The sequence below is a fragment of the Eleutherodactylus coqui genome, chromosome 4 (genome assembly GCF_035609145.1).
Source record: "Eleutherodactylus coqui strain aEleCoq1 chromosome 4, aEleCoq1.hap1, whole genome shotgun sequence".
Lineage (NCBI taxonomy): Eukaryota > Metazoa > Chordata > Amphibia > Anura > Eleutherodactylidae > Eleutherodactylus > Eleutherodactylus coqui.
In genome coordinates, this window is record NC_089840.1 from 144,843,245 (window position 1) to 144,858,267 (window position 15,023).

Consider the following 15,023-nt stretch of genomic DNA (forward strand, 5'->3'; position numbering starts at 1 on the left):
AACTGATACCAAGAATGCTAGCCACAGATAGATGCGCCATACCCTACAGGATTGCAACCCCTACTAGGAAAGCAGTGAATCGCCTGTATCACCACAGTGGGTCACACTGGCATGACATACTGGGCTCTCCCAAAATCAAAATCTATAGCAAACTAACACCCACATTTATCAGTATTTTTTGCATGCCGTTTGCTATAGATTTTGGGGGAGGTCGGGATGTCATGCCAGCATGACCCACTGAGGTGATACAGGGTGATGCACTACTTTGCCAGTAGGGGGGGTCGCACTCCTGTATGGTGTGTTGCACCTATCTGTGGATGGCATCCTTGGTATCAGTTTCCATGTGCAGATTATGTTTGTTTGCAGTTACCGCTTCCCCAATCTGGGCAGTGTTGAGTTGAGTGACTGCACATTAGTCTGCACAAAACAAGTAGCTCCTCAATACTGAAGTCTGGCTCTCTGCATTCTACTAGGGTTTATGGCGATTGAGCCTGCCCTGCAGTCTATCAGGTGGTGAATTATTGGCTCATTTTTCAGTGAGTAATGTCTTTGTGTTTTTTCTCTCACCTCAGTGATTTTGTTCTTATTAGATTAGTTTTTTGCAAACAGCTGAAAATTAGTAAACTGGGGGGTTGAATAACTTTGATTGCAATTATATATCTCCAGAAAGGGGTTGTCCACTTTGCCAATCTAATAAAATGCACAGCCATGTTCCTGTGACAATAAGAACACCTAGACACAGATTGAAAGAGAATCATTGGCTGTCGTACAATATGAACATTATAGACTAATGATCATTTGTTACACTTAATATGTAGAAAGAACAGGTAATGGTACCTCACTGAGTTGATGCTCCAGCTTCCTATGGTATGTCCCAATTTAGCTGGAGCAATGGCTCAGTGAGGTACAGTCACCTATTCCTTCTACTTCTGTTTCCCAAACACTAAACTAAAAAGTTTAATCACATTATTCATCACCCACTGTAAGTCATTCCACTTGAAGTGAATGGGGTGAGCTGTATTACCAGGTACACTCACCCGTATGGACAAGCCACTATGTCTGAGTGAACAACAAAGTAGAAGCAGTGCTTGCAGGAGTAGCCCATCCAGTATGATGATAAGTGGGGGTCCTGGAGGTCGGACCCCTACAAATCAATAAGAGATGGCCTATATGAAAGGGATTGTCTGGTTGTAGACTATTGATGGTCTATTCTTAGGATAGGTCATCAATAGTAGACTGGGAGGGGTCTGCTGCACGAGACCCTCACCAATAAGCTGCTCTATGGACTGGTGAGCTCGTACACTGAGATGATTTCTGCAAGAAGCAGACATCTCCGTTCCCACTGCAGTGGCAAGGATTGGAATTGCAAACATTGGAATGAGCTTTGCATGCAATACTAATCCTGACCACTGCAGTGGTAACGCAGCTGTCTGCTTCCTGCAGAAAGCAGCTCAGTGCATAAGAGCACTAGCCCGGAGAACAGCTGATGAGAAGGCGTCCCAGGTGGCAGGTACATGCTGATCTACCATTGATGGCGCTTCCTGAGGATAGACCTTCAATGGTTTACAACTAGGCAACCACTTTAAGGCTAAGCCAGCATTGTTAACATCCCAGAGAACCCCTTTGATAACACACATCCAAATCATCAATACAAGAACCAATAAACTGTATTTAACCAATAATTGTATCCTAAATATTTGTATTGTATTTCATATATGCAGCTCTAATTACCAGGCGACGAAGGGAACAGATCCTACATATAAACTTTTTAATTTAGGGCTTGAGAAAAACTAGATCTAACCCGGAGGACTAGAATTTATAACGAGTTCCTGCAGAGATGCGATTTACTTTAATTTAGTGCAAGTGGGGAACTCTGGTATCATTCATAGAGGTTTTGGAGAACAGCAGAAAAATGTCTTGTGAGGGATTAATCATCATAATTAACATATCCAGCCATAGAATATCACAGTACCATAAGTAAGAGCAGTGTCACTTACCATCTGCGTGTTCTTCAGCAGTTGGCTGTTCAGGTCCAGGAGTTCTTTGGCAGTCTTCTCTGTGTTCCTTAGGGCATTCATGGACAAAGGAAAGGCGCCTCTACAACTGGATCCCACTTTGCACAATGCAGTATTGTTCCTGTGGCACACAGTGCCGGGGCAGTTCTCTGGTGTGCAGGATTCTGTTCTTACACCCTCACAGATCTGCAGAAAGTTTTTGAAATGAGTCAGTGTTGTCTAAGCATTCAACCTGAAATAACATTTTCTATATAGTAACATAACGGGTTGTTTTTTTCAGAAATAAAACATTGTAATGGGCGTTAAGAAGATTGAAATCAAATTGGTAACATGGTCTGTTTTTTCCTTCATAGTATAAACCACTATATATATTGTGGTGATGTGTGTATGGGTAGAAGGGTGGGATGGGTAGAGGGGTGGGATGGGGGGGGGGGGGAATCAGCAACAACACAGCGGCTCACTCAGTCCATGTAAAAGTACAAATATCTTTATTTTCTTGGATATTCAGTAATACTGAAATCCAGTGGAAACACAGCAGCCACTGGCAGCACATACAGTTTATGTTATAAGCAGAACAAACAATTGCCCATCTTGGCGCTAACTCAACAGTAGTTTCCTTACTCACTACAACACAGTAGCCTAGCGCCACTACACACACCCCATCGGGAGCGTCCTTCCACAACAGACTCATGGCCGTATTACAGCCTGGTTTCCCACAGATGTCAGGCTTCCAGCCTTCTCTCAACCGCCCTCTCAAGGAGTAGCTCCAGCTCCCTCTCAGAGCCCGGCCCTAGCTTTCAGCAAAGGACTGAATGTGTCTGCAGACTTTAGCTCCTCCAAACACACCCTTACAGCTGTCCCTGATGATTACCACACATTCACTATACATATAGTAGGAAGAGGGTTTACTCTCCACTGGATCGACAACCTTTCGGTCCGGAAATGGGCACCAACCATGTAGAATACTCTAGGAGACTGCAATTTCCTATAAATCTGGCGCCTGCCTGCATTTATTTCACACACAGCATTCAGTAGTTCATAATTAAGGGTTCACAACCCGCAGGGTCACTGTCACTTTCCCTGCCCGGGGGGTCTAAAGGCCATCTTCTTCTATTAGACCGGTGTGATGGTTCCCAAAAACTGGTCCGCACTGGACCGAAGGCTCATGGTCCCGTTTACTGCTTGTACAGCCTTTCTGGCTAGCAGCCAGCATTCTCATCTCCACTGGGCTATAGCTTTCCTTATGAGTGTAAAAGGAACAGACTTTTATGTTGCTTTCTGTCACACCCAGCAGGTGTTAACCCTTTCTCTATTCTCTAGTAGATGTCAGACTGCCTGTCTTGACCCTCTGCAGGCAACTCTTGCTACTACCTGTCCATTATATCATATATACACATTTCCTAACAATAACACAGTAACCTATGTGCATCCAGATCAGCCTATTAGCTCCCAACAGGTTTTACTATATAATTTTACAGCGGTCCCAATACCAGAAATATGCAGGTACAGTTTGTGAAAAGAATACTATTAGAAACATTACCAGTAAATACATGTAATAAACAGTACTATGTGATATAATTATAGACAGATGTATAATTACCCTGTTGATGGTTGGAGTGAGATTTGGGTATGACAGCTCATCTTTTAGTGCCTCCAGGTCAAACACTGCGTCTTGGGTCTTCCCTTCAAGGCCATTTAGCCCTCTTCTAATTTCCCTTGATTGCGATACAGTCGTCTGAGCCTTTGCGACCCTCTCGGCTGCCTCTAGTGATGACCGATAGGCTGTATTAACAGTACTGAATAAACCTAGAAACAAAATACATTTGTGTGAAAAGTTTACCTTTTTTATAATTTGCGGGCTCAGAAATGGGTGGAACTCTGGGGAGGTCCCGCCAAGTATGTCAGCCTACCCAGGGTATTCGAAGAGATGCTGTTTCCATATTGGGTTGATTTCATCTGGTAAAGCTCGTTGACACCGTTAATATTGAGCCTCAGGGAATTCATATCAGCTGAAAGGTAACCAGAGCTGTTCACCAAGGGCTGATCTGGATTGAGTTGCCTCATGTCTTCCCTGTAAAATTCAAGAAAGTTAGAGGATGTTGGAAAATGTTTCAAATGACAATTGTTTTTTACTTTAATTGTAACACAACTGGGAATCCCATATTAACCCTTTCCAATCCACTGTCTGAAATATTTACACCACCTCCCCTGTATACATCAAAGCTTAGTTTAACTGAGCTTTCCTTTGTTTCACATGGAGACAATGGAGAACAGGGCTGCCAGGCATTTCTGGAGGCTGCTTATCTCCAGAGGGGACAAAAGGATTGTATGTAGAAATTCAGATGATGTCAGGAGAAAGTCATCTGCTCCTGCCAAAATTTGCAGATTTAGATAACTGTTTATCTATAAGGCTCAGATGTTAGCACTGTTGTCTTTAGGTACTAGGGTTAATCAAATCTCATCTAGGATAATATCTGCATGGACTTTGAAAAACTACATCTAGATGTTGCCCTTGGTCAGCTTTCAACCTAGAACTCCAGCATTGAAAGGAAGAAGTGCTTACTACTGATCCACCACACGTGTCTGCTCTGCTTCAGAGAAGGAGGAGAATAACATGAATAAACACAAAGAATGTATAAAAATCATCCAGAGGTCGCCTTTGGACTGATTGCCTCCAGCACTGCAAGTCAGCAATGCTAACAACTGAGCTATTACACCTAGCCTTTCTGCTTCAGAGTAGAACAGGTAAAATAAACACAAAGCGAACATAAAAACACCATCTAATTTTTTGCCGTTGGACAGATTTGAACCTTGAACTTTAGCATTGCAATGCCGAAGTGCCAGCAACTGAGCCACCATGCTTGGTCTTCTTTCCCAAGAGAGAGGGGAGAAGACAGAGAAACAAAAAGAATGTACAAAGTTTATGTAGCCATTTTCCTTGGACAGAATTGACCCTAAGACCCAAGCACTGCAAGGAAACACTGCTGAAGTCTGAGCCACCCTGCTTGTTCATCCTTCTTGTTTTCTCTCCTACTTCATCATCTTTCTTCCTCCTCCTCCAGTGGAGAAAAATAAGAAGAATGTGAAGGAGAAGAAGAAGTATAAGGGTGCCTACCCACTAGCGTTTCTTTTTATTTTTGCTGCGAATTTTCAGCGTTTTTTTTTTCCAGATGTCAATGGGACTTTCTAATGTTAAATTCGTAACGCACCAAAAATGCAAGTTGCTGTTTCTCTGTTTTTGGTACGTTACAAATTTAAGATTAGAAAGTCCCATTGACATCTGGAAAAAAAAAAACCTGCGAATTCGCAGCGAAAAAAACGCTAGTGGGTAGACACCCTAAAAAAGAGAATGGGAAAAATTGAAGAAAGAGATTAAGTAGATTAAGCAGATCTTCATTCTTTCTTCTCCTTTTCTCCTTCTCCTCCTCCAAAGAAGAAGAAGCAGAAGGATAAAAAAGGTAGAAGTTTGCTGGCTCAATGCTTCTTCTCACTTTTTTTTTTTGCAGCACTGGGATTCTAAATTCACATCTGTAAGGAGTTTGTATGTTCCATTTGTGTTTTTTACTACTGTTCTGCTCCATGTTGTCTTCTCTGGAAAAGGGAGACGAAAGAAAAAGTGTGGTGGCTCAGTTGTTAGAATTGCTGCCTTGCAGTGCTGGAGTCAATTGTGTCCAAGTGCAACATCTTAAAGTTGGTTTTATGTTCTTTTTGTGTTTGTTCTTCCTGCTCTTCTCCTGTCTTTAACAGAAAGTACAGGTTTGATGGCAAAGTTGTTAGTGTTGTTGCTTTGCTGTCCCAGAGTTCTGGGTTCAAATCTGTCAAAGGACGACATCGGGGTGGTGTTTTGTATGCTCTTTTTTTTGTTTATTAGTGTTGTTTTACCCCACCTCTAGAGCAGAACACACAAGTGTAGTAGCTCAGTTGTTAGCACTACTGCTTTGCTGTGCTGGAGTTGAAGGTTCAGATCAGATGAAGAATGAGATCTGGATGTGTTCTTTGTGTTTATTCTTGTTGTTTTCCCCTCTTTCTAAGCAGAACCAGTAAGTGCGGTGACTCAGTTGTTAGCAATTATTGTTGTTGCTTTGCAGTGCTGAAAGTGTAGGTTGAAATCTGACCAAGGGCAATGTTTAGATGGGATATTTACATTCGATCTGTGTTTTTTCATGTTGGTCTTCCTCTTTTCTGGAGCAAAGTAGACAAATGTGGCGGCTCGGTTGTTAGCACTGCCATCCAAGGGCTACATCTGAATGGAGTTTTTCAATTTTCATGCTGATGTTACCCTTGATCGGATTTAAACCCACACGCACTTTTACTCCCATTGATTTTAATTGGAATTGAAATTGGCTGCTCTGATTCATGATATTTTTTTTTTTAAATATGGTTGGGCAGTCCAACCCGAATATATCACTAATCGCTCCACACTAATGCTAAGCACCACATGATGGCACACAAATTGCCTACATTTGTAGCACGCCTAAATATTAATGCTTTGTGAAGTGCAAACCTTCAAATAACAGCAATTGTGAAAATTACAAACCATCTCCAACGTACAACAGCACCATAATTATGGATCCTACATCAAAGATTGTTCAAATTTAGTATATCTATTATATACAATATATAGTGTACAGAAATGGCTTGAGACCACTAGTCAGCTCCAGCACATTGACCTAAGCCTTCATAACATAACTAACATTTACCGCATTTTTGTCAGGCGGTTCTCGATGCCCAAGAGCTCACTGTCTGAAATTCCAGATCCACCACACAGTCTATGGATATGCTGAAGTTCAGCTTCAACAGTAGATACCCGAGGTCCAAAGTCCACATCAAACTTCCCAACTTGTCCAGGAGTAATGTTCCGAAAGGTTTGCATTTGTGTTCTCAAAGCTCTAAGCTCATAATCATAAAACAGGAAGCAGGAATGGCAAGGCTTGCAGTTGGGGAACGCATTCGTGTAACCTCTTTGACAGGAGTCACACCGTTCTCCTACAAATCCTGGTCGGCACAAACATCTTCCGGTTGCCTTATCACAACCATTTTCAAGAGTTCCTTGGAAGTCACAGTTGCATTCTGAAAGAAAATAAAGCATGAAATCCGCAGGTTGTACTGCATAATACAATGCCACTGCTAACACACCAGCGTCATCACTTGCAGCATATACATGGGGCACAGTACTGACAACACTTTGTAGCCACAATGATAGTTAACGAATTATTAATGGCTCATTCTGCTGTGCTATAAATACAGAATATGGTCCCACTCCGTGATATTGTATCCCCTTTGATGTTCACTAGTTCAGACATAAAACTGTTTCTACTGTATGTGAACATGATAATTTAATATTCATTATGCTTTGAAGCTCTTCTTAATTTACATATATTACTCATTCAGATAGAAGGCTTAGCCTTAAATTGAACTTTTGTGCTGCAGCATAAGCGAGTCCTCTTTCCAGAACCAACCTCGGCATCCAGACTGTAGGGTGCCATACGTCCTGTCCGGGCACTCCGTGCAGAGTTGACCGCCAAAGCCCGGTCTGCACAGACATTGTCCAGTAACCTACATGAGGCAAGACAAAAGCGGTTATTACACAAACTGTGCTGACTTCCACGTCTGACATGAACACTAAGATACATTATTGCATTAATGATGATGGCTCTTTGTAGAACTCTGAACTTCGTACATTCCAGATCTGTAATATAATGCTACTTTGTCTCTTCTCATCTGCTGGCTGTATTATTTTACAATTCACCTGCGTAACAGCCGGACACCCTTTTAAGTGAGCTTTCTCCTTGATCTAGGCGGTCAAATCTACGAACCATTGCTGGATACTATAGTATCTGTTTTCTTGCTCTTTTACACCTATTGTAACACATTGCTCATCAACCCATCTAGTATTCTACTACTTCAATATTTTCGTGGTCAAACGACTGACTGTACATTATTACCTAGACCTGCTTTAATTTGGCGCCATCTGCTGCTTGCAAGCTACAATTTTCCAATATATCTCTGTAAATAGATACATTTCTTCAAGGCTCAGAATGAGTTTAGATGCTTTAGGGTTGGTGGGTAGAAAGCAGACTGAAAACTGCAATCTTTTAATGTCATTTACCTATAAAAGGGTATTCCCACCACAGCAAATCACCCCCTATCCACCGGAGTGGAGGTGCTCATGCACGGCCTGCATTTTGGAATGCACTAGGGTTGCATTCTTGGTATCAGTGTGAACCCCAGCAGTCAGACGCCGCTGATCATCACCTATCCTGTGGACAGGGAATACCTTGCTGTGGTGGGACAACCTCTATAATGACAGACTCTACTTACACATTCTACTTAGAAGCTAACAGTCCCTGCCTATTATGGGGGCATCTGAATATAGCGGATTCAAAAAATTAGTCGCACTTTACACGTGTCTCTCCCTCCTTAAGAAAGTTTTGGAATACATAGTGATCACCACTACAAGGGAGATTTATCACACAGGACTTACAGGGGGTGGACAAAAATATAGAAACACCGTAAGAAATGCATGGGATTTTAATCATTAGCACTGAGCTGTCCTTTTGACCCCTGCTTGGCTGAGAGCTATCCCTCCAAATTTGTGTTTACTTCACCTCTTGCCCTGCTCTGGATGGTTTTGAGAGTCAGCTGGTAGCATCAGCTGAGTAGATCAAACCCCTGACTAATGGAACCTTGTTGTTCAGGCAGATGTTCACATATGTCCGGCAGTATCTGTGTTATATAAACGCCATTTAGGCCTAGTGCCCACGGCTGTGACGGGTTCCGCAAGCGGAATTCCGCAGCGGAGTCCGTCACGGCGCCCCCCCGGGACCCCATACTCACCTCCGGATCCGCTGGCTGACATCCCACATCCCGTGCCGGCGCGCATGCGCAATACAGCGCATGATGCACCAGCAGTGTTATGTGACGCGCCGGCAGCGTCATAAAACATGCCCACAGCATCACATGCTGTCATATGACGCGGGCGTTGGTGGGCGGGGAAGTGTTTTCACGCTATCTACCGCTGTGCTACAATGGAAGCCGTCCGCACATACGCCCGCGGCAAATAGAACATGCCGCGGGTGATTATGGGTGATTTCACGGGGCGGAATTCCACGGTGGAATTCCGCACCATGAGCATTGCGCTATTAGGTTCAATAGAACGTAATGGTTGCGGGGCAATGCCACGGATTTCCGCCGCGTGATATGCCGCGGAAATCCGCCCGTGGGAATTAGGCCTTAAATTACATGGGATTATAAAGAGAAAGAGTTTTTTACCCGGCGCTGGACTTACTCCGTTTTCCTGCGCATTGAAATCAATAGATTCTATTCTTCTCTGAGAAGACCTCTTGCCTAGAAGGCCACTTTCAGTGCAATATTGGGTGGTCATCCCAAAGACCCAACATGGCCCACATCTGTTTTTAATATTAGCCCTTACCTGATTACATTGGAGACTGTAAGAATTCCTAGCATGGCAGCCGCACATCTGACACCCCCTTCCACTGGCGATATTCCAGTGATGGATGGCGCACTGGTCACAATGTTGGCCTGTGATGTTCGGAAGACATCGGCATTGCCCTGTTTCACCGTCACATGGCTGGTCTCTCTGGGTGCCTCGTGTGTTGCAGTCACACTCTGTAACAACATCCAATAAAGCCAATGATGAAGCAGAATTCTCGGTCTCTACGAACACACAGATACATGAAATATGACTTCATGGCGTAAAGAATTGGCCCCATGGTGTACGTTTGGGGAAATGGAATATAATACGTTGCCATAAACAACATTTTGAATGAGAATTTCATAATATGGAAGCCTACTGAGAGCAAGTCACAAAGCCTGAGAACTTAACCCCTTAGTGACAGGCCCATTGTATGCCCTAACGGCCAACCAATTTTTCAGCTTTTTTTCATTGTTGCATTCCGAGATCAGTAAACTTTTAATTTTTCAGTTGACATACCCTTATGAGGTCTAGTAGCATTTTTTAATTACATCATTTTGGGGTGCATATACTACATTACTTTTTTATTATCTTTTTAGGGCAATTTGAAAAAAAAAAAGAAATTCCACCATTATTGTTTGAATTTCATTTTTAGGCCGGTGTCAAACAGGCGTAAGTGCATTTGCATGATGGGTGTAAAATAGAATTTCTTGACGGATACTATAAAGAGATGAAACCGCACGGGGAGGCTTTTATAGTGCGGTATACTCTGCCACGTACTGGTACATCCCTGTGGGTTGGCAGCGCTCAGTTGGTAGTACTCTGGCTTGCACTGATCACACCGCTCTCCTCCTACATTTTCTTTACAGATGCATCTTCCATTCATCGGATCACAGCTGCCGCCGTCTACACTGCCCTCCGGGTCACAGTCGCACGCTGAAAGATAGAAAACAGATGAAAAACACTAAACATAAAATAAGTATTATTCCCATCAGTAGGTATAGATAATACTACTTGGTGAAACCAGAGGAAAATGTGAACATTGTCAGCACAGATTTAACCACAGGAGGGGAGAGAAGATCATGTCTCTTTAAATATACAGAATGAGATAAAAAGGGATGCAGGATTATAAATTATGGCGGATTGCAAGCAGCAGGTGGCGCCAAATTGGCATGCCACATTTATATCCACCAACTCTGCTTCAGTAGAACTGTCCATTGTTACCCCAAATCCTCTTTTTTCATGTTGCAGCAAAATCCCTGTCTTTTGGATATAATTTATAGTACATTGTAGTAAGACATGATAATAATAATGTTTGACTTTAGTCTGCTAAATTAGCAGGCAGATATATGAAAAATCCTATGTATGCATATATACACTCATTGTCAGTAACATCCCTCCCCTAGAAGGAGTATATATATGTGTGTGTGTGTGTGTATATATATATATATATATATATATATATATATATATACATACACACACTCATTGACAGGAACATCCCTCCCCTAGAAAGAGCATGTATGCTCTAGTACCCTGTTATACCGCCTCTAGTTTGTATACAAGATGTGATAGAGACGGGCATGGAGGCTCTAGTACCTTGTTGTACCGCCTATAGCTTGGATACTAGATGTGATACAGGTGGGCATGGAGGCTATAGTGCCCTGTTGTACCGCCTCTAGCTTGGATACAAGATGTGATACGGGCAGGCATGGAGGTTCTAGTACCCTGTTGTACCACCTCTAGCTTGGATACAAGATGTGATACGGGAGGGCATAGAGGTTCTAGTACCCTGTTGTACCGCCTCTAGCTTGGATACAAGATGTGATACGGGAGGGCATAGAGGTTCTAGTAGCCTGTTGTACCGCTTCTAGTTTGGATGCAAGATGTGATATAGGCGGGCATGGAGGCTCTAGTACCCTATTGTACTGCATCTAGCTTGATACAAGATGTGATACAAACGGGCATAGAGGCTCTAGTACCCTGTATTACCACATCAAGCTTGAATACAAGATGTGATACGGACAGATATGGAGGCTCTAGTACCCCATTGTACTGCCTGTAGCTTTGATACAAGATGCAATATGGATGAGCATGGAGGCTCTAGTACCCCATTGTACTGCCTGTAGCTTGCATGCAAGATGTGATACGGGCTGGCATAGAGGTTATAGTACCCTGTTGTACCGCCTTTTGCTTGGATACAAGATGGGATATGGGCAGGCATGGAGGCTCTAGTACCCTGTTGGGCCACCTGTATCTTGGATACAAGATGCGATACGGGTGGACATGGAGGGTCTAGTACCCTGTTGGGCCACCTGCATATTAGATACAAGATATGACACGGGCAGACATGGAGGTTCTAGTACCCTGTTATACGACCTCTATATTGGATACATGATGCGATATGGATCAACATGAAGGCTCTAGTACCCTGTTGTACCATCTATAGCTTGGATACAAGATGTGATATGGGCTGGCATGGGGGCTCTAGTACCCTGTTGTACCGCCTCTGGCTTGTATATAAGATGTGATACAGGTGGACATGGAGGCTCCAGTGCCCTGTTGTACCGCCTGTAGCTTGGATACAAGATGTGATACGGGTGGACATGGAGGTTCTAGTACCCTGTTGTATCGCCTCAATATTGGATACAAGATGTGATACGGATGAGCAGGGAGGCTCTAGTACCCTGTTGTACCACCTCTAGCTTCTATATAAGATGTGATACGGCAGGCATTAAGGCTCTAGTACCCTGTTGTACCATCTCTAGCTTGAATAAAAAAGATGTAATATGGTTTCCTGCGACATATGGCCCCATACATGTTCTATTGGTGATAAATCTGTCAAGCGAGCAGCCACAGAAGTGTGACAATGTTGTGGGGACTTCCTGTGACCCCCTTGTGTGTGCAGCTGAGCATTATCCTGCTATCTCTTGGAAGCTGCCATGAGAGGAACACATGTGGCTGCAGGATGTCCTGAACATATCGCTGAGCTGTCATTGTCCCTTGTACTGCTACTAGTGGTGACCAACTATTGTATACGATCACCCCCTAGACCATCACACCAGCAGTGGGGGCAAAAGCAGGATTAAGGCGCTCAACCTGAGGTCTCCAAACACAAAGACAGCAATTCATCGATATGACCATCCAGCTTCTCATAACCCAATAATGCACCCCATCCTCAGACTCTGGTAATGGGGTCTAGTGGTCAACAAGCTCTACACAAGTGGAAGAAGAGGCCACTGCACACAAGGAGCCTCCAAGAGCCTTTTACAGGACAAGTAGAAACCAATTTTAGGACCCCAGGAGACCGTTCATCTAATCACATCACCACTCTCATCATTTGCATATCTGTCTGAGCTACTGCTGATACAGGGCATTGTGAAGGCACCCTAAAACTGCTTTGACTTACAAGATCTGGTAGTAGCTACCTACTTGCCACCCTGACCAAATTTACACTCATGGAGTATAGAAGGGACTCACAGATGCAGGCATCCCTCTGGCTGATATCCTGATTTGGATTCCTATAATAGTCTGGTTTGCACCTCTCACAGTTCTGCCCGGTGGTGCCATCAGCACAATCTTCACACACGCCTCCACTCACTCTACCGCTGGCTTCATACACAGCAGGATCAAAGTGGCATTTGTCGGAGTGATTGTTGCAGTTACAGCCTGTCATGGGGCACAAAACACAGTCATTAAATGGCAATATAAAATGTGAACCCAATATTACCAGACCCAGTTCATTACTGTACAGCTTAATACTTTACAAGACAAAAAAACAGAAGATCAATTTTTTCAAACAAATATATGCTACATAACATACATACACAGGGGTGGATTGGCCATCGAACCCACTGGAAGAGTTCCCAATGGAACAGTCGGGTCCTAACACGGGGGAAGGGGCAGAATTTTTAAATAGCTTATTTGGTTGAGTGGGGCCAATGAGTTATACTGTTACTAAGTAGAGGTATATGTAAGACATTATTAATGAGTGGGGGCACTTTTACTGTGTTTGGAGCCTACAAAGAGCAGAAGAATTGGCCGTCAATAGTATTTACCCGGAAAGCCCCTTTAACCCTTTCCAATCCATTATCTGACGTCTTCCTACATTCTGATTAAAGCTTGTACAGCTCTAATGTCAGACGACGTCCAACAGGTATTCTTACCGTCTCTTGCCAGCCACTCTGCTGTCGGAGCTCTCTGGTGCACATACACTGGTTTTAGAGAGCAGATGGCACCATTGTATAACAGCAAAAAGAGAAAGCCTTTTAGGAAACCCCGAATCCAAAATAGGATTGGAAAGGGTTAATGTAACCTCCAATACTAACATGTTTGTGCTTCGCAGAAAATTTGCTGCAGCACGCTATACATTGGCCTAAGACTCCTTCCCTTCTACCACCTCCGTGGCTGCGGCTGGCTGTTTGTTGACCACTGCCTACTTGAGTTTGCCCCACTTGCTGCTGATTTGGACTCAACTATAACACGGGGCCCCTATTGTAAGTTTTTCCAGCTCCACTTTGGCTTCTCAACCTGCCCCTGTGCATACAAAATGTACATAAATAACCTGTACAAATTCAAAGTTAAAGCCGCTGACGTTACAACATTCCATATTACACTGCAGTATGTGGAGCTTCCCACAAGATGGCGGTAATAGACTGGGATCATTATGTCATTCCCGTCTGCGGCACTTTATATATAGAAACTATTTAAAGCTTGAGGAACGTTTGTAACGTCTTATGAAATGTAATACTAGCGCTTCAGTGTATAGTGACACGGGCGTCCGTGAATACGCAGCAAATTCACGGGGCGAAATATGCTGCTGCCTTGCGGTTTTCTGCCTATAGTACTACTTCACAGAGGCGTAGGCGTATATACACTTGCGAGAGCGTGACGTGATTGCGTTGTGAAGAGAGTGCTAAGACCTGCTTTCGCGTACAAGTCTGCACATTCTACTGTACTTTTTTGCGCTGCCAGGCCCATCCACATTGGTGCATTAATTGAACCAATGGGGCAACGTAATTAGTCCCTGGTGTTATCGACTAGTACCGCAAAATTGTGCAGTGCAGTGCATGATTTTATGCGGACGACGTGCACCCCTTTAGAACCCTATGGTGCTATGGGTGCGCAAATGTGCACAAAAATAGAGCCTATCACATATATTCTCGCGCACAAAAAATATAGTGCAAAAACGCTGAATGTGAAGGAACTCATTTAAATCAATGGGCTCTACTATCTGCAGTATGCACAAACAATTCTACACATGCGAAAGCAGGAGCCCATAGGTGATCTTCTATGTGTGCAAATGTGCAGTGTAAAAAATAAGCACAAAGTCTCATTTATTTCATGTGTAAATATGCAGCGAATATGCAGGTTTCCTGTGTATTTAGGTATGGCCATTGATCTCAGTGGGCTATTACAGTGTATAATACACACCAAGGTAGATCATGCTACACTTTATTTGCAAGTCCAAAAGTTACGTAAAAAATATGCAGCCGTGAACCAACCCACTAAAATCAATGGGCTCTATTCACTGTGTACTAACACTCATGTGAAAGAGCCCTTAGACTCCAGCA

At 43.4% G+C, this 15,023-nt stretch overlaps 1 protein-coding gene across 2 annotated transcripts in view; it reads right to left on the reverse strand.

Annotated features, from left to right (window-relative positions):
* Positions 1–15,023, reverse strand: part of LAMB3 (laminin subunit beta 3) — a 91,477-nt gene that overhangs the window by 17,714 nt on the left and 58,740 nt on the right. For both annotated transcript variants that reach the window (XM_066600231.1, XM_066600232.1), the window contains 8 exons: positions 12,931–13,119; positions 10,231–10,386; positions 9,448–9,644; positions 7,475–7,571; positions 6,716–7,085; positions 3,926–4,086; positions 3,616–3,821; positions 1,998–2,201 (listed from right to left, as the gene is read on the reverse strand). In XM_066600231.1, the coding sequence (XP_066456328.1) occupies positions 1,998–2,201; positions 3,616–3,821; positions 3,926–4,086; positions 6,716–7,085; positions 7,475–7,571; positions 9,448–9,644; positions 10,231–10,386; positions 12,931–13,119 (1,580 nt within the window). The remainder of the gene's footprint in view (positions 1–1,997; positions 2,202–3,615; positions 3,822–3,925; positions 4,087–6,715; positions 7,086–7,474; positions 7,572–9,447; positions 9,645–10,230; positions 10,387–12,930; positions 13,120–15,023) is intronic.